The sequence below is a fragment of the Lipomyces oligophaga genome, assembly GCF_038497815.1.
Source record: "Lipomyces oligophaga strain CBS 7107 unplaced genomic scaffold V1516scaffold_8, whole genome shotgun sequence".
NCBI lineage: Eukaryota > Fungi > Ascomycota > Lipomycetes > Lipomycetales > Lipomycetaceae > Lipomyces > [Lipomyces] oligophaga.
In genome coordinates, this window is record NW_027117792.1 from 512144 (window position 1) to 532755 (window position 20612).

The 20612-nt window shown below is 45.8% G+C and overlaps 8 protein-coding genes across 8 annotated transcripts; 3 read left to right on the forward strand and 5 right to left on the reverse strand.

Annotated features, from left to right (window-relative positions):
• Positions 1 to 3887: 3887 nt before the first annotated feature.
• On the forward strand, positions 3888 to 5055 carry V1516DRAFT_681245 (uncharacterized protein). Its single transcript, XM_066923223.1, has one exon. It carries the CDS (start codon positions 4254 to 4256, stop codon positions 4782 to 4784), a length of 531 nt encoding a protein of 176 aa, XP_066775438.1. The 5' UTR covers positions 3888 to 4253; the 3' UTR covers positions 4785 to 5055.
• A 157-nt stretch (positions 5056 to 5212) lies between these two features.
• On the reverse strand, positions 5213 to 6673 carry V1516DRAFT_697291 (uncharacterized protein; the record flags this gene model as incomplete). The annotated part of the gene is made up of 1 exon (XM_066924082.1): positions 5213 to 6673. One exon carries the CDS (start codon positions 6671 to 6673, stop codon positions 5213 to 5215), a length of 1461 nt encoding a protein of 486 aa, XP_066775439.1.
• Positions 6674 to 7828: 1155 nt separating this feature from the next.
• V1516DRAFT_568387 (FMN-dependent dehydrogenase-domain-containing protein) lies at positions 7829 to 9979 on the forward strand. Its single transcript, XM_066919230.1, has 2 exons — positions 7829 to 7898; positions 7948 to 9979. The coding sequence occupies exon 2, from the start codon at positions 8250 to 8252 to the stop codon at positions 9852 to 9854; it is 1605 nt and encodes a 534-aa protein (XP_066775440.1). The 5' UTR covers positions 7829 to 7898; positions 7948 to 8249; the 3' UTR covers positions 9855 to 9979.
• V1516DRAFT_681256 (uncharacterized protein) lies at positions 9884 to 12422 on the reverse strand. Its single transcript, XM_066923224.1, has 3 exons — positions 11698 to 12422; positions 11479 to 11639; positions 9884 to 11421 (listed from the first exon to the last, which is right to left on the reverse strand). Exons 1-3 carry the CDS (start codon positions 11960 to 11962, stop codon positions 10105 to 10107), a joined length of 1743 nt encoding a protein of 580 aa, XP_066775441.1. The 5' UTR covers positions 11963 to 12422; the 3' UTR covers positions 9884 to 10104.
• Positions 12423 to 12549: 127 nt separating this feature from the next.
• V1516DRAFT_681259 (mitochondrial 54S ribosomal protein uL29m) lies at positions 12550 to 13658 on the forward strand. The gene has a single exon (XM_066923225.1). It carries the CDS (start codon positions 12653 to 12655, stop codon positions 13406 to 13408), a length of 756 nt encoding a protein of 251 aa, XP_066775442.1. The 5' UTR covers positions 12550 to 12652; the 3' UTR covers positions 13409 to 13658.
• On the reverse strand, positions 13634 to 15761 carry V1516DRAFT_567819 (ATP-utilizing phosphoenolpyruvate carboxykinase). The gene is made up of 2 exons (XM_066919228.1): positions 15445 to 15761; positions 13634 to 15370 (listed from the first exon to the last, which is right to left on the reverse strand). Exons 1-2 carry the CDS (start codon positions 15526 to 15528, stop codon positions 13793 to 13795), a joined length of 1662 nt encoding a protein of 553 aa, XP_066775443.1. The 5' UTR covers positions 15529 to 15761; the 3' UTR covers positions 13634 to 13792.
• A 1460-nt stretch (positions 15762 to 17221) lies between these two features.
• Positions 17222 to 18806, reverse strand: V1516DRAFT_681263 (UbiE/COQ5 methyltransferase). The gene is made up of 3 exons (XM_066923226.1): positions 18552 to 18806; positions 18160 to 18462; positions 17222 to 18077 (listed from the first exon to the last, which is right to left on the reverse strand). The coding sequence occupies exons 1-3, from the start codon at positions 18745 to 18747 to the stop codon at positions 17653 to 17655; spliced, it is 924 nt and encodes a 307-aa protein (XP_066775444.1). The 5' UTR covers positions 18748 to 18806; the 3' UTR covers positions 17222 to 17652.
• A 40-nt stretch (positions 18807 to 18846) lies between these two features.
• Positions 18847 to 20517, reverse strand: V1516DRAFT_708834 (pyridoxal phosphate-dependent transferase). The gene is made up of 4 exons (XM_066924204.1): positions 20289 to 20517; positions 19895 to 20235; positions 19401 to 19842; positions 18847 to 19351 (listed from the first exon to the last, which is right to left on the reverse strand). Exons 1-4 carry the CDS (start codon positions 20470 to 20472, stop codon positions 18930 to 18932), a joined length of 1389 nt encoding a protein of 462 aa, XP_066775445.1. The 5' UTR covers positions 20473 to 20517; the 3' UTR covers positions 18847 to 18929.
• Positions 20518 to 20612: the final 95 nt, after the last annotated feature.

Sequence of the window (20612 nt, forward strand, 5' to 3'; positions counted from 1 at the left end):
AAATCAGGCCTCGATAACCTGCACGGAACAGCAGTTTCACGCTGTATGTTGGCTCTCTGGAGTTTTAAACCCATTATCTGACGGTTAGGAATCGAGATCATAGCGATAGAAGGAAGAGGAAGCTCAGGGGAAGGACTGAGACATGTAGGAATCCCTTAAATGGGAAATCAGAAGCGCTCGATTTGGTCTGTTCGACGAGAAGCTCGTATTACATTATGAAGGGGTTTGTATAACTTCGAGCTGTTGAGCGGGGCAAGAGAAGACAGTGTCTCAAGTAAGTTCGGGACGATTGTTCAATTAAGCGAGTTGGTTACAGAAGAAAAAAAATTTGAGGATTGCGATATTGCTATCAACTGACAGCTCTCATAACGAACAAATACAGGAAGATTATAGTTTTACTGTCTTCGACCATTCAGACATTTCGAGACTACGGCAATGTCGATATAATTGTAGAAGCTATAGAAAGATTGGCTTTGCTGATTAGAGGGGTTCAGGAGAAGTGGGCGGATTACCCAGGCTCCGCCTTCTAAGGAGAAGCTAAAAATACAAGCTCACCGGAAGGCCGAAGTCGCAGACTTACAGACAAAAAAGCAGAGACGACATTAGACTTACCATTTTTGAGCTCGTATATGATTTAGACTAGAAAATAAGTTTGCTTTACTGCTTTGCTCGCCCATCCGCTTGCTATGCTCCACTTTTCCATTCCATTTCCAACTAGATATTTAGCAACTCTAGCACAAAGTCAGTCTCCACTGATCCTCGCTAACAGGCATGCAGAAATTTAGCGGCAAAAGCCTCTGCTATAGTTTACAGTCTACCGACTTTTGTGTACTGATTCCCTCGTTTTCTCGTCATTCGGTGGAGGCAAGGAAATCAACGGGTAACGGGCAAGCAAGCTCTCCCACTTGTATTTCTGCTGGCGGTGTCGAAGATGTAGATATAAATAAATTCGAAGCAAAAAAACAGCCCACAGAATAATTCGGACACAAGATCAAGTTCTGTGGAGACTCGTGCTTCTCAAATCTGAAATTAACGTTCTCTGAAATTACTGTGGAGGAAGCAAGGGGCTCTGTTCCAATTGGCCTTAGCCTCAGATATAGTGAATGTCCAGGTGAAACAGTTTGCGCAAGACTAGACTTCTAGACTTGGATCCACCAACGAACACAGAAAAAGCGGGCAAAAAGTATCGGACTTTTTCAATTACATTTCCTAATTCACGCCTTTGGAAGGTTCACGAAAATCATTCTATGCAGGGCTTTCTTACTTACCCAATACGGAAATGTAATGGGCTATCAGTTGTAGTGGGCTGTCTTCGAGGCTTGGAGTCAGAAAAAACCAGTTGAACTATTTTCTGATGGGCATTCAGCTAGAAATTTGTCATCCATGATAGATGTGACGGTTGCAAAAATGATATTCATATTTTTTTACGATGCGCATTCGTGCCATAGAGCAGCAGCCTGTCAACTACTGTCAAGCAGCTCTCAAACTCCGCTCAGCAGCACAATGTGAATAGGGCATGATGGATTACAGGTCATGGACATGGACGTAGAAGTACATGCGCGTAATGTGTAAATGCATAAGCGTCCATTGCATAGAGGGTAAGTACGCCTCTTGGTCTGCAGCAGAGGTCACAAAGCCAGAGAGGAGGGTCTGGGAGCGCGACGCCTACTGCTCACAATGCCCTCTCGCTTCTACTGGCCGCTTCTCCTCGCCTCTCGTGTTATCATCAGAGTTCTCCTTTACCGTTATATTTCACAAAAACTTTTCGACCATCAGTAAGACGAGCGTAGACAGCAAGCCTAGTCAGGCGGACGCACACAATATCAGCACTGTATGTCCGTTTTAAGCAATCTTTCGCGACCACAACAGCATAGATCCAGACAGTCCGGATTGCACGATAAAGGCGATTACATCAACTATTTCTGCCCGAAACAATTATTTTGTAAACAACAGTCCGACTCATCCGTCCGCAGTGTTGAGGGCTTTTCGTGTAGACGAGCTCACTATAGTCGCAGAGTGCGATGATATTTAGCACTCGGAAGGGAGACAGCCAGCACAGACGTCAGAGCAGAAGTCCTGTCGGGAGACTTGGGCTTGCCAGCACATTCGAGAGAGCACACAATGACTGCCCGTAATAACACCGTTCGCTGTTGAGTTTGGCCAGACAAGCAGAAGAGCTCCCGCAAATGAACTCTATTTTGGCAGCTTAGCAGCTGAGGCCACTAGTACTTCTGGCGCTGTCGACAGAGATTCGTACCCTAGCGCCAAAGTTAGGAACTAGAGTTTGATGTCGAGCCGACGAGGCGCAATCCTAACGGGCCGGCACCTCCTCCGTCTCTCCTGCCCTCCCCAGCCCCCTCTATGTCCAGCAAACAACAGCACGCACCAAATTTCTATCGGCGAAGAGCCGGACTGGAAACAGCAGAAATCGCCTCCGAAAGAAGAGAGAAGAACAATAAAAAAATTACAAGAAAATGAAGAATTTGCTGAAAATCCTGGCAGAAAATCTGTCTTTTGCGTTTACAGAAACAGATAATCTGCTCAAACATGTAACCTCAAAGCAGCGCGATTGGCAATGCCAGCAAAAACAAGCCAAGCTTGCTCGCAGCCAGCCCTCCTGAATTTTCAGGACCTGAAATACTCCACGTGATGAAAACTCTATTTGAAACTCTAACGAGCCGTCTTTCCCCTACTGCACTTCATCAGATATCATCAATTTCTCGGGTTGTGGAGCACGATTAAATGGACAGTCCACTCGACAGTTCTACTGGCTCGTTTAGCCAGACAGATGTTTATGATTTGGAACTTGAGCTCTCTGGAGTCGTGTGTGTGTGACAGAAAACATGATGAAGCATGAGACGACTAGCACAAGGCTCTGTCGTTTTTTACTTTGGAGCTGTCTCTATGGACCTGCTGGTTGACAGGTTAGCAAGGCCTAGCAAGGCCCAATAAGCAGAGCAACAGCGTACAGAAACAGGCCGTGGAAAGTCAAAACAGCTGCACGATGCGTGATTGTTGTTAACTTGACCTCTCAGCCGTGTTTCGTGTCGTCTACAGTTAGGTCCCCAGCTGATTTTGTCGAAAAGTATCTCAGATACAGCGGACAGCTGGCTGGCTGATAAATCAGTTCATGTATTTCTACGGTCTATCGGATGAAGAGGTCTTTCAATCGCAGCAGATCATCCAGCATAACAGAATCATGCACCATGCGTTTCGTTTCTTCTTCCAATTGATTGGCCTCGATCCGGTTCGGGCGCCTTTTTTATTTTCCCACAACGCTTCCAAAGCCCTTTATTATCTGTCGATTCCTTCTAGTCTGGGCCGACCAGTTCTCTTGTCTGCTCAAAGTTTTCGGCCAATATTTCTCCAGAAAGCGTTTAACAGTCTAACCGGGGCCATCGAGCTCCCAGACAAAAGAGTGTATTGCCATAACAGATCGCATCTGTTCCCGATTAAAACTTGCATGAGATCTCGATCGGCGTAGCCGTAGAGGCGTGCTGTCTATGTTCTATGGTGATAAGTCTTACATTTACGAAAAAAAACCTGTCCCATGCAGAAGGTGCTGTAGCTGTAACTAAAATCTTCTATGCTAATAACTAGCGTGCTATATGTCAGATTGCTGCAGCGAATGCTCGAAAGCAGTCTTATTAGGGGCAGTCAAAGAGATGCTGAAAATCTCTTGTCTGCTGTCCATTGCAGCAGAGTCGCAGACAAATTTGTGCAAGAAACATCTAATACGTATACTTGTGAGCCGACGTCAAAGGGAAGGGTAATATATTATGCCTTGTGATCAGGCTTTGTGAATCTGTGATTTACTCGGAAGACCTTGAACTCGTTTGCCATTTACCAGCTTCTCCACCCTGCTTTCTATTGTATGTAAATCATTACCGCTTTTGATTTGGTTTTTGTAGCAACTATACAGTGGTATCGTGAAAAATCAATGTTCAGATTATTTCTTTTCAAAGCGATCCGGCAGGATTCTGCTGCTGCCAATTTGATACGACTTCGGCTGATCCGGTTCGACCTGTGCTGCTCACAGCTGGTCGTCCGTCAGCCGTACAGCGCAATTAATCAATTATGATATACCTACCATGCGCCCTGAATATTCAGGGCGGCCGCTTCATCATCCACTCTGGCTTCTCCTGCCCCTTATTACGGCCCAGTTCTCACCTGATTGCATGCAAACAACAAATACGGCTTTAATCTGGTCCAATCCGTGCTACCATTAAATATATTACTGCAATCTAGTCGACATGCTGCTGTTAAGGCAGCAGCATCGTAAACAGTGTTCTCCTATTTCTTGTACTTGCTGTGTGCTCTGTCACTTGTTTACTTCTTCGAAACAGTTGAATCTATTTGCTTGTTCGGCTTGTTTGTCCATCTTGTCCTTTGTTTCATATTCACTCTGCTTGCCCCTCGCTCTATCTACTCTTCAGGGCTTGTCCTGTCCCTCTCTGTATTGGTGCTCTATCTATTCCGGCCCCAATTCTAATCGCCGTTCTCTGGAACTCGATCTCCTTTGCTCCGCCTATTTTCTACTTGTAGTCTTTTTACCGCAACCGTCGCATCTTCTGGCCGCAAGCAGAGATTCATACCCCTCACTATACTCGAACGTAATAGAACCGCCAGGCACGGCATTTCTATTAACTTATCCAACCTCCTCTGTCTGTTCTCTCGACGACTCGACTTTAATTATCTCCCCTTCTTTTTTTTTTTTTTTTCTTAACCCTTCGTCGTTTCTTTTATTCTCCTTTCTCATACAATCTACGTCCCAAGCAATCTAATCGATCTCATCATTGAAGGTCTAAACGACAGTCTAAGATCTATCTGGATCTTGTCCACCGTTTTGGTTCCCAGTCTCAGATCCGACGTATAGAGCGTGAACACACGGCGTCATGCATAATCATGCATAAACTTACTCTGCCTTGTTCACACGTTATCTCGACAATCGCAATTATCTATATGTTCTGGGTGATCACAAAGAACCTACAGACTACGCCATATCACTGCAATGATTTCCATGTTGAGTTTATAATCATATTTTTGTATAACCTATCCGAGTGCTCGTAAACCGAAAAAAAGACAAAAAAGTAAAACAAACCGACATCATAGTTATATCTGCATACAGACATATATATAAAAACATATAAAAAACATATAGAACCATCAAAGCCAAATCAAATCAAATGGTAAGGAACAAAACAAAAGAAGTTTAGGCAGCTCCGGCTCCCATGACAGGAGCCTGAACCCGAGTAGCTTGAAGACCAGCGCGAACAATCGAGTTCATCTCAGAGTCTTGCATGATCGTAGCATCCTTGTTCTCCCGCTGGGCCATCTTCCATACCTCAACTTCCATGCCACCGCGAATAACACCGACACGCATGGTAGCAAGCAAGTTATGAGCAGCATTCGAATGGTCATAGACACCACCGTTAAAAATAGCTGTCGCATCCTTTCCAATACCAGACTGAATCAAAGCTTTGCCACCAGGATGCTGTTCGATAAAGTTCGTAACGTCATGAACAACTCCAGCAATAAGAACAAGCGACCGCTCCTTGGCCTGTTCCTGGAATTCAGTGTATTCCATAATAGGCAACTGCTCAAGAGGAACACCCCAGTTGAGTCGTGAGCGCCATTTGTCTAGCTTCTTCTGCTTCTGCTGAACGAGACCCTGCTCGATAGCATTCTGCGAAAATGTCTTAAGATCATATGCAAGTCCAATCTTGGACATCGCCCAGATAGCCCACTTAGTCGGATCATACTGATACCATTTGATAGCATTACGGTAATCTGACGGGAACTCGTGGTGGAAATTATGGTATCCCTCACCGAAAGTAACAAGCGCAGTGAGGACATGATCACGTGGCGATCGTCTATCGTCGAAAGGCTGGTCGCCGATCCAGTGAGCCAACGAGTTCACACAGAAGGTAGCATGGTGAACAATAGTAAGACGGACAATTCCAGCCCAAATCAAGCCTCCCTTCCAATCACCCCAGCCGAGTCCAGCAACGACCATAGGGAAAAGAAAACCCATGCAAAGAAGAACAAAGACGTAGTTCTTATGCTGCCAGCGAACGACAGGATCAGCATTCAAATCTGAAATGTCAACTCGGCCTGATTTCTTGGGGTTCTTGGTGAGAACCATCCATCCCAAGTGAGAGTACAAAAGACCCTTGCGAACCGAGTAAGGATCACGGTCAGTATCAGTATATCTGTGATGAACACGATGTCCCGCTGACCACCAGCGAATAGATCCTTCAACAGCACCACCTCCAAAAGCGGCCCACCACAAACGAAGCGGCAAACGACCCGAGTAAGCTCTATGCGACCATAATCGATGATAGCCACCCGTGATGGAAAGACCAGTCATGGCGTAATAAAAGAAGGCCCAGATCGCTGTCTTGGTCTGCAAAGGTGTGAAGCAAGCCCAAGTACATCCAATAGTAGGAATAATGACGACGAGAATAGTATTGAGCCAGTTGATATGTCTATACCAGTTTGTGAGTGTCCATGGCTGTTCAGAAATGTGCTTATAAGAACCGCTCTTAGCTGAAGAACTTGTAGCAGGAGCTGGGGAGGCTGCAGCAGCTTCCGGGAATGCGCTTGCTCGCTGACGAAGCTCTTCCTGCTGAGGAACAGGTAAAGCGGACGATGTCTCTGCAGCGACGGCCATGGTTGAAAGCAGACACGATTACAAGAGAAAGAAAGATCCAAAAACAAGAGAATCTAACCAAATTTCAACAATAGGTCAAGAATCAAAAGAAAATGATTTGCCGCCAAAGTCTTACGCCTGTATTTGAACTGTTTGCCGACCCTCAGCAAAGGGTGCTGGGTAGTGCGGCGGCCCAAAGGGCTGGCAAGCGACCGGACGTGTTTTTTCTTTCAGGGTGAAAGTCGGCCCCCAAAAGCCCCAACAAGCCAGCCATGTGGGAGTTGGGAGATGTTGGGCAACCAAGCGTTAATGACAATTATGTATTTAAATGCACTCCAGAATCACGATTATGGCATATACTCGGCATTACAATGCAACTTCCCAACAAGCTGGGAGCTCATGTAAAGAAATTACGCTCTGCCATATAATTGGTGGTGAAACTTGAGCAACGTTCAGCAGCAACGACGATTGTTATTAGCAACTCGGCCCTCTTTGGGCGGGGAAGGAAGCTGGCTGTGGTCGTGGTCAGCTTGCCGTTGTCAGAACCTGGTGACAATAGTGATTGCTGTCTGGCTGATACTATCTGCTGCAGTAAGTCCCCCTGCTCATTGCTTCCAATTGTGCAGAGCAACTCTCTCTGGCCACCTCGACGACGACCAGGTCAGTCGCTCCGAGCCTTCTTCCGGTTCTATCCGCAGAAAGATAGACAGTCAGGACTCGAGGCACACAGGGTCATGTACCTGTAAGTAAGGTGTTCTTTCTTCTTCCAGGCCGCAGCACACAAGAGATAAGATCAGCCAATCGAGCCGACGAAGTCATATGATCTACATGCTTTTCTTGCCGGCATACTACTCCACGTGATTGTGTCTCTGCTTGTCGGACCAGTTGCTGATTCCTAGACAGTTTGGCTTCTTGTTGGGCTTCTGTCGCTGCTGGGACGAGCGATTGTCGTCTACGTAAAAAACCGACATGGATCGGCGCCTGATCTGACGTATGTTTCCTAAATATTCGCTGATCTATCCAACAAAACCATATCAAAGTCTCACCACAAACTCAATCGCCGAACCAAAATTGTACGTATTGTCTTTCATCTGATTACTCCCGATTCGAGCCACTTGTCTCCAACTAGCCAACCAGCCAACCAGCCAACCAGCCAGCTAGCCGGTAAGCAGAATCATACTGGCGCTCAGCTGCAATCATGACCCTAACCCGCTGAGTCCATGATGCAATCAGCTATCCTAATTAAGTAAGTCCTATATGATTACGTAAACATGATAGTATTTCCTAATATTAAGCCCTAAACTGAATATTGTTTGTGTCCTCCCCCACTATTGCCTTCTTGCTGCCCGCCTGACCCCACGTCGCCCTAAGTCGGTCTTGCGCCGCACGATCATGTTCTGTTCTGATTTCCGCCGTATCCTCAGCCAAGTGCTGGAAATCGGCATATGCGGAGATTTGGCTGATTCTTAAAGAAGTGGACTTCCCCGCGCTGCATTTAGTATCTGTCTTGTTGGTTTCTCATGTCTCTTTCTCCATATACAATTTGAGAGTTAGCCGAGAATTAGGGACGAATTTACTTCTATTGAGAAGTCATATCATGTCACCGCGCACAATTAGCCAAACAGAACTTGACTCGCATAAATCCGCAAGCTCCTGCTGGGTTATCATCCACGGCAAAGTCTACGACGTAACCAATTTTCTACCCGACCATCCAGGTGGAAAGCGTTCGATTCTTGTACGTGCTGGCAAAGACGCAACAGACGATTTTGACGCTATCCATCCTCCGGGCACTTTAGAGGAAGTATTCAAAGACGATTCTGCAATCGTAGGACTGCCTGACTTTGCATCTGCTGCGACTGAACCCTCTGCGGAGACCACTACGAATCCAATTCAATCTGAACCAACAACCGCTCCACAGCACCAAGCTCTAGCTCCGTCCGATTCGATCAAAATGGTAGATTACAAGGAAACACCGGCCGATATGATCAACATTGCCGATATCGAAGAGCACGCGCATCGCACGCTCTCCAAAAAAGCTTGGGCATATTATTTTTCGGCTTCGGACGACATGGAGACGAAAACTTTTAACAACACTGCATTTTCGTTGATCCGTTTCCGTCCCCGGATCTTCCGAAATGTGACTACTGTCGATACGAGATCTTATATTCTTGGCACCAGAACAAGTTTACCACTTTTCGTCAGTCCAGCAGCCTTGGCTCGTCTGGCTCATCCAGATGGTGAAAAAGCAATCGCTCGTGCATGCGGATCTCAAGGAATCGTCCAAATGATTTCCAACAATGCTTCGTTGAAATATCCAGATATTGTCTCAGCCCGCGTAGATCCAGCCCAACCTTTCATGTTCCAGCTTTACGTCCAGTTCGAGCGTGAACGAAGTGTTAAACAGCTTGCCGAAGTCGTCAAGGCGGGCTGTAAAGCAGTTGTACTTACACTTGACGCTCCAGCTCCGGGGAAGCGTGAGCTCGACGAACGAGTAGGCAGAGAAGAGGCCCGCGAAAGTGGAATTCCTGACGACGACGAAGACGGTGCTGAACAACCACTTTCTGCTGCCTCTGGTAGAGGTGGTAAAGAAGAAGCGGCTGGTGGTGTTGGCCGAGCCTTATTTCAAGGTACTGCTGCTGATCTTGTGTGGGACGATTTGAAGTGGCTCCGTGGATTACTTCCAAAAGATGTGAAAATTATTCTCAAAGGCCTCCAGTCTGTCGAAGACGTCATCCTTGCTGCCTCTCAACGCGAAAAGAAAACGAATATTCCTCTTGTCGACGGTGTCATGCTTTCTAATCATGGTGGCCGTGCTTTGGAAGGCGCTCCTGCTCCTATTATGATTCTCCGTGAACTCAATCGTTATGCTCCTCAAGTTTTGAAATCCCACCTCGAAATCTATATTGACGGTGGGATCAGAAGGGGAACTGACATAGTTAAAGCTCTTTGTTTGGGTGCAAAACAAGTGGGAATAGGCCGTCCTGCTCTTTTTGGTTTGGCCGGTGGATTCGGCCAGCAAGGAGTGAATAGAGCAATCCAGATCTTAAGAGAGGAACTTGAAACTGCCTTACGACTTCTCGGGGTCACTTCCTTGGATCAGTTAGGTCCTGAGTATTTGAATACAGCCCAATTGGATGCAATTCTTGGGCCATCTCCTGATGACGCAGCTGTCGCATCCATCGCTTTCAAATCAAAAATATAGGTTAGATCATTCATCGCATATAGATATTTATTCACTTTTCTCATTGAAATATTATATATTAAATATTATCTTGTATTTCTGCATATCTCGTATCACTGTTATCTGCCTAGAGTCCGTTACCTTCGCTCCCTACGTTTTATAATTTATATCTTGCATATGCTGTTCCTATCGACCCGTCCCGGCTCGCGATGTTCTGAAAGATAAATTTCAAATAAAAATAACTCCGTTTACTCCTTAGTGCATATATATATCAGTCTTCATCTTCCATTGAATATCTGACAGAGTCATGTTTCTCGAAATACTTCACTGCGATATCTGCTGAATCGTCACTCATCTGGTCTTTCTCCACATCGTGCTGGTCCGATCGCAGGTGCTCCGTGCCAAACAATTTGCCATCCTCACTTAGAGTATCATCCTCATTCGTCGTACGGGATTTGGATTTACGCTTCGCAGCCACTAGCTTGTCTGGTTGCATTTCCTCTAACAGAGCATTAGGCTGAGGCTTCCAATCCGTGTCCACAGACTTATACACGAGGACAAACACTTCCGCGTTCTTAACAGCAAGCACAGCAAGATTTTTCTTCCACATGACTCGTCCACCTGTTCCCCGAGTCTCTCTTTTAGCTTGGTATGTAGATGGAGGAAGTCCTTCGCCTCCAAACTTCATGTTCCGCCACAGAACCACAGTCTTTTCTTTGCCAACCTCAGGAGGAACAACGCGCAGAATCAACTCTTCAATGTCAATCGTCTCAAAAGCACGAACCGTGATCGGATGCAGTGTCTTCTGGACCACACAAAAAATCCACAACGTATTCTCGTTGCATGGACGAATAGTGACAATATTCGGACTCAACCTGGGATGAGTCAATCGTCTCCATTCAGGAAGCATGGGGGCAAGGATAGTAATAGACGCAAGATAGGTCAAACTAAATGGATCCGATTCTACCAGCTGTAAAGCTTCATCAACAGACATCGCAGACATTCGGCCAGATTTGTATTTTCGTTGATACAGCGAAGATGTGTCTTCCGGCATCATAGTCACTTGAGCAACCTGCTTTGACCCACCGGAAGACAACAAAGAAACAGGTTTTGCAGCATTAGTTGATACCGAGAGTGGAGCTACTGAACGTTTGGCAACGGCAGAATAAGTACGAGGAGGATCTGCAATAGCATTCTCCTTGCCAAACATGTCTGTGCCTAGATTATTCTCGGAATGCTTCAGATCCATAGTAGCAGAAGACTCTGCGTCATTGAAGGAAGATGCCAGCCCACTTGCTGAGAGAATATCAGACCTAGTCGTATCAGATGAGATCGTGTGAATGGCTCCTGATTCAGAGTCTGACTCGATAGAATGAGCTGGCATATCCGAATCGGTCGGCAAAATGCGGATCAAGATACGCATGCTATCCTCAACAAGAGATTCCCAGTATTCTGGATAAATGACGGCACCTCCACAAATAGGTCCTTTAATAGTTCCATCAGCATCCAGCACCGTAGAATCATAGCGAATTTGCACGCGAGGTAATTGGTCAGGTGAGTAGAACCGAGTCAAGAAACTAATCAAGCCCTAAGATAGTCAGTCATTAGAACGGTAGGACACCAGAAATCACAAAGTGTAACGTACTTCGTTGGTTTGAACCTTGGAGAGAGGAAGAGCAAACTGCTCGTCGTCGGTACGAACATAAATTTTTCTCTTAGATTGAGCTTCGGACTGCGTTCGATGACCTGCCATCAAACCAATCTGCTCTTGCATGTTCATGTCATCATGTGGTACACGATGTACACCTAAAATTGAGATCAGCAGAAATTCAGGTCAAAAGTAAATTGTTTCGGTCCGACATACGAGCAGTGCCAGGAGATCCCAATGAGGAGGTCATATTAGAAGCGATTCGAGGAGATTGATTCGACTGATTCGCAATAGCAACAGGAAAAAAAGGCTGTCTTACACCCATATTTTGCTGTGGAGATGACGAAGGATGTCCTGAGATTCTCAGCTGGGAAACAGAAGATTCGAGCTTTTGCTGAGCTGATTGAAATGACTTGCTTCTCGATCCAGAATCAGATCCAAATGGATTCAAAGGATGGTTGGAAGGGTGGAAAAAAGACATTCTTTGCGTTAGGAAAGTTAGTCTTCTAGTTTACCAACCGGAACTTCTCAATCACTTTCAATAATAATCGGTATTCGTTGAACTTGGAAACGAAAAGATATGTGAATATCTCCTTATCGATTCAGACGGATCAATCGGGAAGACTAAACAGAATTCAACGCGGTCGTGTGGAGCGAGAACAGCAAGAGAAAGAGGAATACGGAATGTAAGAAGCGGAGTCATCTTCCATCTTGAGCGCATGTCCGTATGTACAGACCCAAGTAGGCAGGCTCCAGATCTGTGAGGGGGACGCGAAACCGCAAACGCGTACGAATTGTTTTCATCGATGTTTACTTGTTGTCATAGTAACAGAACACCATATCGCTCACACGCGTCACGCTTGATACAGTACAATAACCAAGGAGTTTATCGTTTCAAATTGGTTTTATTTTTTAATAAGCTTTTTTTGTGACTGTAAAACTTGTTGCGTGGAGTGCTTCTAGTCATCTATTTCGTTTTTGCTTTGCTACGGATGGCCATAACATACAAGAACCTTGTATTTGTAAGCATAAGTGCTCACTGACGTTCCCGAAAATTTCCTTTTGCATGGTTGTCCATTGGCAGGAATTAATTGTACCAAAACTAATTCTGTGTTTTCAATAGTGTACTAGCCGGTAACTATTTATTGAACGAGCTAGGAAGAATACAGTTATGATAGGACCGACTGGTATGATCACCCCTGTTCGGCGGTTGATCTTCACGAGCAACGTCCGAAGTTTGGCTCCAGTTGTATCTAGACGATGCTACGCTTCATCATCTTCTGCAGCGAATTCGGCCACTACAATACCAAAGTCTAGAAGACGTCACCGAAAGCAACGATATATTCGGCCTGCGGATGATATTATACTTCCGATTGCCTCTGCTGGTCCGACTGACTCTTCTGTCAAGCAGCTCGTCTCTAGTTTGCCGCACGAACACAAAGATTTACAACCTCGACCGCCAATTACTCCTGCACCATCGGCAATCACGACACCAAGCGATCATCCACTCTATCAGTTTTTTAGAAACCGCGATGTTGCCCTGGCTGATCCAGATCTAGTCACTAACAGCGGGCGTGCATGGTCAGTTGCAGAGCTGAGAAGAAAAAGTTACGAAGATCTCCATAGTCTGTGGTATATCTGTCTTAAGGAGATGAACATTCTTGGAACTGAAGCAAATGCTATTCAGAGATTATACGGACAAAACGATTTTTTAACTGGCGAAGATTTCTACCAGACACAGCGCCAGAGTGTACAAGCGACAATGGCGGGAATTCGGACAGTGCTCTTAGAAAGATATCACGCGTGGGAAAACGCTCAAGAGATTGTTGAAATTAAGGGCGGTGTTGAAAAACTTGAAGAAGAAATGTTAAAAGAAAATACAGTTAGCGCAGAGGAAGCAGCTTCGGATACGCTAGCAAAAGTATAATTTGCCTAATTATCGACGATACGATCACATCTGTCGAATTTGTACATATATTTTTTATTACAATCATATCCGATTTATATAATTCTAGTTATTGTTTTGATCGGTAGGGATTATTTTCCCGCAACAAGACTTTCAATACGCAAATCTCACATTGCAATCTAAACCTCAGCAGGTAAGTAGCCTCGTAGCTCTTAAAACGAACCACATTACGTATTATATATATATATAATTAAAATTTTCAATTCATTAACTCTTTTAACACTTTTCTCAATTCCTGAAATCTACAAAAAAGGTGCTACAACAATTTTTACCTAATGCCCAATATATTATCCCAATGTAAACCAAATTAATTATAACCGTCAACAGTCAAATTTTAAAACTTGCTTAGTTGGAAGGACCAGCAGCAATGACATCCTTGCTGCAACCATCCTTATACTTATCAAAGTTATCAGCAAAGAGACCACCAAGCTTGCCAACTTCAACAGCAAAGTCCTCAGTACCATCAGCCCAGCTCTTGGCAGGGTTAAGAATCTCCGGAGGAACATTGGGGCAAGTCTTAGGAACATAGAGATTGAAGACATCAAACTTCTCATACTCAACCTTAGCAAGCTCACCAGAGTGGATAGCATCCAAAATAGCACGAGTATACTTAAGAGGGCAACGAGAACCACCCTTCGAAGCAGACTTACCGGTCCAGCCGGTGTTAAGAAGCCAAGCTTTAGCATTATGCTTGGTCATCTTATCTGACAGCATCTGAGCATAGCGCATAGGATGGAGAACCAAGAAAGGCTGGCCGAAGCAAGCAGAGAAAGTAGCCTGGGGCTCAGTAATGCCATCCTCAGTACCGGCCATCTTAGAAGTATAACCAGAAATGAAGTGGTACATGACTTGCTCATTAGTGAGCTGTGAAATAGGAGGAAGAACACCACGAGCATCACAGGTGAGCAGAACGATGTTGGTAGGATGGTTAGGCGACAAGCAGGGAATCTTGGCGTTCGGGATGTACTCAATAGGATAAGCGCAACGAGTGTTCTCGGTAAGAGTAGCATCAGTGTAATCGACGATACGGGAAGAAGGATCGAAGACAACGTTCTCGAGAACAGAGCCGAAACGGATAGCATTGAAAATATCAGGCTCTCTCTCAAGGGAAAGATCAAGGCACTTGGCATAGCAGCCACCCTCGACGTTAAAGACACCATGGTCTGACCAGCAGTGCTCATCATCACCAATGAGAAGACGAGCGGGATCCGCAGAAAGAGTGGTCTTACCGGTACCAGAGAGACCGAAGAAGAGAGTGACATCACCATCCTTACCCTCGTTAGCAGAGGAGTGAAGAGTAAGAACATCGTACTTGACGGGCATGAGATAGAACATAACAGTCAAGACACCCTTCTTCATTTCTCCAGCATACTCAGTACCAAGGATAACCATCTCGTGATCCTTGAAATTGATATCGACGGAAGTAGGAGAAGTCATGCCAGAAGTGAAGCGATTAGCAGGGAAAGCACCTGCGTTGTAAATAGTGAAATCAGGCTTGCCAAAGACCTTGAGCTCCTCAGGAGTAGGACGGATAAGCATATTTCGCATGAAGAGAGCGTGGTAAGCGCGAGCGCAGACGACACGCACTTTGATACGATAGGCAGGATCCCAGCCAGCATAGGCATCAATAACATAAAGACGGGAACGAGTGTTAAGGTAATCGACAGCACGCTCTCTGTTAATCTTCCAGACTTCAATAGGGAGCTTGGTGTTGACAGGTCCCCACCAGACATCATCACGAGAAGTCTCTTCATCAACAAGACGTTTGTCCTTGGGAGAACGACCAGTCTTCGATCCAGAGTTAGCTACGAGAGCACCGGCAGAGGAAATGGCAGAGCCAGATTCGTAGACAAGCGCATCCTCGTACAAAGAAGGAACAGAGGGATTGTGCTGAATAGTAAGGGAGTTGTAGTCAATATGAGCCTATGCTAAGTGTTAATATTACTTGTTTTTTTTATATTTCTCGGTAAAATCCAGATAACTAAAAAATAACATACAACTTCATAGAGATGGTTCTCAACCTCAGTAGGGTTTGGCTTGACGCCGTTAGGATAAAGATTAGTCTTATTGACGAAGGACATGGTTGTGATCAGCAGTCGACTCAGGCAGCAGCAATAGCGGATAGCTAGACGGAGTAGAAATGACTATGCACGGGAAGAATCAACGAATCTAACTGAAGCAGAAAAACGGGGTCCTGCGATGTTTAAATAGACCGACGGAGCGAGGGAACGGAACGGGGAGCGGGGCGGGTCAGAGAGTGTGTCGGATCGCGCAAGTGTGTTTTCGCGAAGGTGGTTTTTTTCTGCTCAGAACAAGCCGGTTTCAACGACAGGGCGGGATTAAGTTTTACGGTGGCCCAGCGTGTCTGAAATAGCTACGAGATGAGTCGCCAAACGCGGCCAGCTGATCTGGGATCGAGATGGGAGCGTGGTTCAACGCAGCGTGAAATGCTCCCCTCGAGCTTCGATCGGTCACCGTCACTGTCTTAGCATTTGGCGTATCCTTCATGTTCAAATTTCTATCTGTCTGCTGCGTTTCTACTGAATTTTAGCATTTTCTCTGTTCTCGTCTTCCTGAATTCTGTTCTCTTGCGATCTCTGCTCTACACTCTGTCCCGCGGTCTTCGGCCGAGCGACACAGCCCGAGCCGCGGCCGCCTGCTGTAAGTATTCTTTTCTCCAGCATGAGCAGTGTGTGAGAAGCTTCGGACAGCTTCAAAGTGCGGCGTCGGAAGCGGTCCCCCAGCACAGGTCCCCTTCTGGTCTAGCGCTGGATGCCCCGCGTTGGTCCAAGTCCAGCCCCGCTCTTCCGGAAGCGCCATTTGCTTTTGTGGGGTTGGCACGAAAATAGCTCGGAACGCCGGTCCCCGGTTTGCTCCGACTTAGTGCGGTGACCAAACTGGGTGTGAGAGAGCAAAGAGATCCTGGACATGTGCAGATTACTTGCTAAACTCTGTGCGAAGTCTATTGGAGATTATAGCATCAATTGTCTATTCTGCTCGTAATCAGACGGGCGCCGGACCGCTGTTAGGCTGTTTACAGGGCCAGAAACTCGAGATGTTTGTTGCAATGTGGTTGTTGCGTATGTTGTCCGGACGGCTTAGCACGAACCCGCATGGCTAGTCCGAAGAACTGGCAACCCAACCGTTCCTCCGATTTCAGCTCCCCCGCTCGCAAGGTCGCGGCAGACGCTGTAAAATCAGGCGGGCACTTGGGATGGTTTCCTTGAAGGGCAGCCACGTGCCATATGCCTACTTCTGTTGCTCATATGACCTCTCTAAGACAGTCCTGATCGAGCTGTCCAGCGTTATCGCATATCGCATTATGCACTTTGAATATCGAATATCGAATATCTAACAGCGAATATCAAATAAGACCTTACGTTTATTTACGCTTAGCATAGCTTCCGAGATCTACCCGGTATTTCCCTGTTTTGCTTTTTCCAGGCTCTGCTTCTACGGTCGCTTAACCCCCCCATTCTTACCCCCCTTCTCTGCGTCGTTGGCCTTCGGAAGAAATTGGGTGCACCGCATTCCGACTACTGCCGACATTACCGTGCCACGGACCGGTTGAACATTTCCACATGTGGATATCGGGTACTATCGGCTAGACTCCCCTTACCTCTTCCGTGTTCACCCGCAATTGGACCCGTACCCTGTGATCTTGACATGTAGGGCGAGCTAGGGAACGAGAACGGATGAGACAGTGGTGCGCGATCTGCGTCCGAGTTAAGGAATGAGCTGTGATGAGAATCTCTACTATGGAATTACTTGTTTCGTGTTTTAATCAAGTAATTTCCAGATCGGCAGTAACACTTGTTTCTGAAAATCAAATATTATCCATTTGCTGGCCTGATGTGTAGTGTATATTTGCTCTGACGAGAAGAGACTAGCAAGCAAAAAACGATTGAACAAAGACTTCTGCTTTAGGAAGCCTTTCTGCACCCCCCCTCCCCTCCTACATCTACTAGTTCTGCATAAGTAATTTCGATATATTATAGTCCAACCGGCTTATAAAACCTAGTCTGGTTCCATCATATTTACAATTTTCCATGCTGCTTTGAAACCAAAGCCGCCTGATTGACTGGACTGAAAGCTAGCTGTCTGTTACGAAGGGCGTTAGTCAGCCACATTGCTCCCTTCTCTACTGTACAGTAAGTACAATTGTAGTCCAACTAGTAGTAATACCACATGCTTCAACTGCTCAACTAGATCTTAACACCTACATGGATCGCGGCCACTCCAAACGTAAGGTTTTCGTATCCGGGTCCAGAGACCTCGAACCCAGCTTCCTTGATCATAGCAGCAAACTTGTCTTGCGATGGGAATCGCTGGATGCTCTCTACCAAGTACTGGTAGGATTCGCGGTCAGCCGCGACTAGCTGGCCCATGAGCGGGATAATGTTGAACGAATACTGCTGGTAGATCATGTCCATCACAGACATGTTCACCTTGCTAAACTCGAGACATGCAAAAACACCGCCCGGTTTAAGGACACGGTGTGCTGCTTTGAGTGCAGCCGGGATGTTGGTGAAGTTGCGGATCCCGAACGCAACCGTATACAAATCCTGAGAGTTGTCGGGAACTGCGTCTAGTATTTCGGCGTTCTGAACTTTGAAGTCGATGCGAGCTCCTGCGCTTTGTCAGTCCCGTCGCAGATCCGATTGAAGATCTTGTACCAAACGATCATCCAAACTCAGGTGGTATCCACTTACCATCGCCGTATTTAGTAGCTAATGATCGCTTTTTGCCTTCCGCAAGCATATCAGGATTGATGTCTACCACGAGCACCTTGCTCTGGTTATCGTTGTGTATGTCAGACGCCCAATCCAGCATTCTAAAAGCAATATCACCGGTTCCGCCTGCAACATCTAAGATTGATAATGGTTCTCCGCCAGGACGTCGGCCGGGGTCCAGCTTGGACACGAAGTGATCCTTCCAAAGACGATGGATACCAAACGACATTACGTCGTTCATAATGTCGTAGGACTTTGCGACGGAAGAAAATACTTCCTTCACTAATCATGAACAATTCGAGTCGTTAGTAATCGGCTTCCATAGCAAGATAATCTGAAGTTTCTCTCGCACTTGCAGAAGCAGATCTCACCTAATTCTTCTTTATCCGATTCGCGGACATCTCGATATCCAAAATGCGTAGTCTTATCCTGCTGGTCGCTGCTCTTCTCCAGGTGGGGTGTTGTAGAATTAGCCGCCTCGGTCAATCGCACTGAACTCGCGTGTAATTTTCTAGAAAATTGTCCGATTTGTCTACACGAGCCTTTGAGTCCTCTAATAGAAATCATGATTGTATTTTAAACCCTGTTTCCTAGTTAATTGCGAATATGTCGGTGATAGTGCTAACTGCGACCTAGATTGTAAGGGCTTTCTCAAAATTGGGTGGACTAACAACCACTCAAAACTCTATTACTAGCCACAGTAACTACTCCGTTCTAACCAATAACATATACAAAAAATTAAAATCGCTTTATTTGACTAAAACCTCATCTACGGCCTTTCTCAAAAGTTCGACAAAATTCCATACATCTTCATAGCTATTATACAATGGCGTTGGAGCTACACGAATAACATCTGGCTTGCGTTCGTCAGTAATAACTCCGTTACTTTCCAATATCGCATGCACATCCTTCATCAAACCAGGTCTGAACAGCAAGCTCAACTGAGCACCTCGCTGACGTATATCAGACGGCGTCAAGATAGAGAATGGGGAATCCGGAAATTTGTACTGGAGCATAGCTTCGAGATATCTGGTGAGCGATTCAGATTTGGCCCGCAAAACCGGCATCGTGTACTCTGAAAATATTTCGAGTGAACCAAGAAGTGCAACCATGTCCAGCACGGATGGGTTCGAGAGTTGAAATGCAGACGCACCATACGATGGCACAAACTCTGAAGAGGTCAGATTCCATCTTTGTCTATACAAACACAGATAACTTACGATTGTCCATTTGAAATCTGGTCTCCTTGTCATGTGCCCACCAACCAGTCAATCTCGGCCGGTCGAAATGCTTCTTATGCACAAACAAACCACCGATTCCTCCGGGCCCCGCATTTAAATACTTGTATGTACACCATGCTGCAAAATCTACCTCCCAGTCGTGAAGTCGCAGAGCGAGGTTTCCAGCTGCATGGGCCATATCCCAACCAACAATTATGCCTAATCCTTTCGCAAACTTTGTGATTTTTTCTATTTCAAATGCCTGACCCGTATAATATTGAATTCCAGGTAACAGCAACAAAGCCGTACTGTCCGCATGCTTCTTGACAGTCTCCAGGATGACCTCTGTGTCTATCAGATGCTCCCCTTCTCGAGGTTCAACCAGAACAAGTGCTTCGGCTGGCTCTAAATTGTTCATATAGATCTGCGATTCAACAGCATACTAAATCCCATTAGCTTCAGCTCTGCTACCTCAATTTTGCCCATAAACTTACATGGTCACTGGGAAATGCCTTTTTTTCAATAATAATTTTGTATCGATTGTCCGTGGGTCTATAAAAGGACGACATTAATAACTGTAGATTGGTCGTTAGAGTTGTCATGACTGCTACTTCTTCCTCATGCGCTCCAACAACAGTGGCCATCTTCCCTTTGACCGTCTCATCAATTGTCATCCATGGCCGACCATGCGGATGTCGAAAATGTCCATTCACCCCAACCTTCGCCCAAACGTCTAATTCTTCAAACAATAACTCTCGCGTACGCCTCGGCTGCAAACCTAACGAATTACCTGCAAAGTAAATCGATGAGCTGTGGGGGTTCAAACATTTTGGATCTATAATAATCTGCTTCAGTTTAAGCTCTCAGAAACAGATAGCAAAAACATACTCTCAGTTATCTGCGCCCTGGTAGGAATGTAAAATTTACTTCTCGCATTTGCAACTACATCTTCTTCATCAAGCTTGCGAGCAAGAGAAATGTCTGGACTGAAATTTAGAGTACTGTAAGCTTCTGTCCGACTAACCGCAAAGATATTTTTCCAACTTCTCAGCTTCTTAGAAATTTTATTCATATTCTCCGTCAGCCCCAGATCTTGTCTAGTACTACCAAGGGCCACAGAAACTTTTTGTCAAAAACATTTTGAGATCGTGGTCAGCCTTTCGTCCTGAAGATGAGGTCGGTATCACGTGATATACAACACGTGCGTTGGAA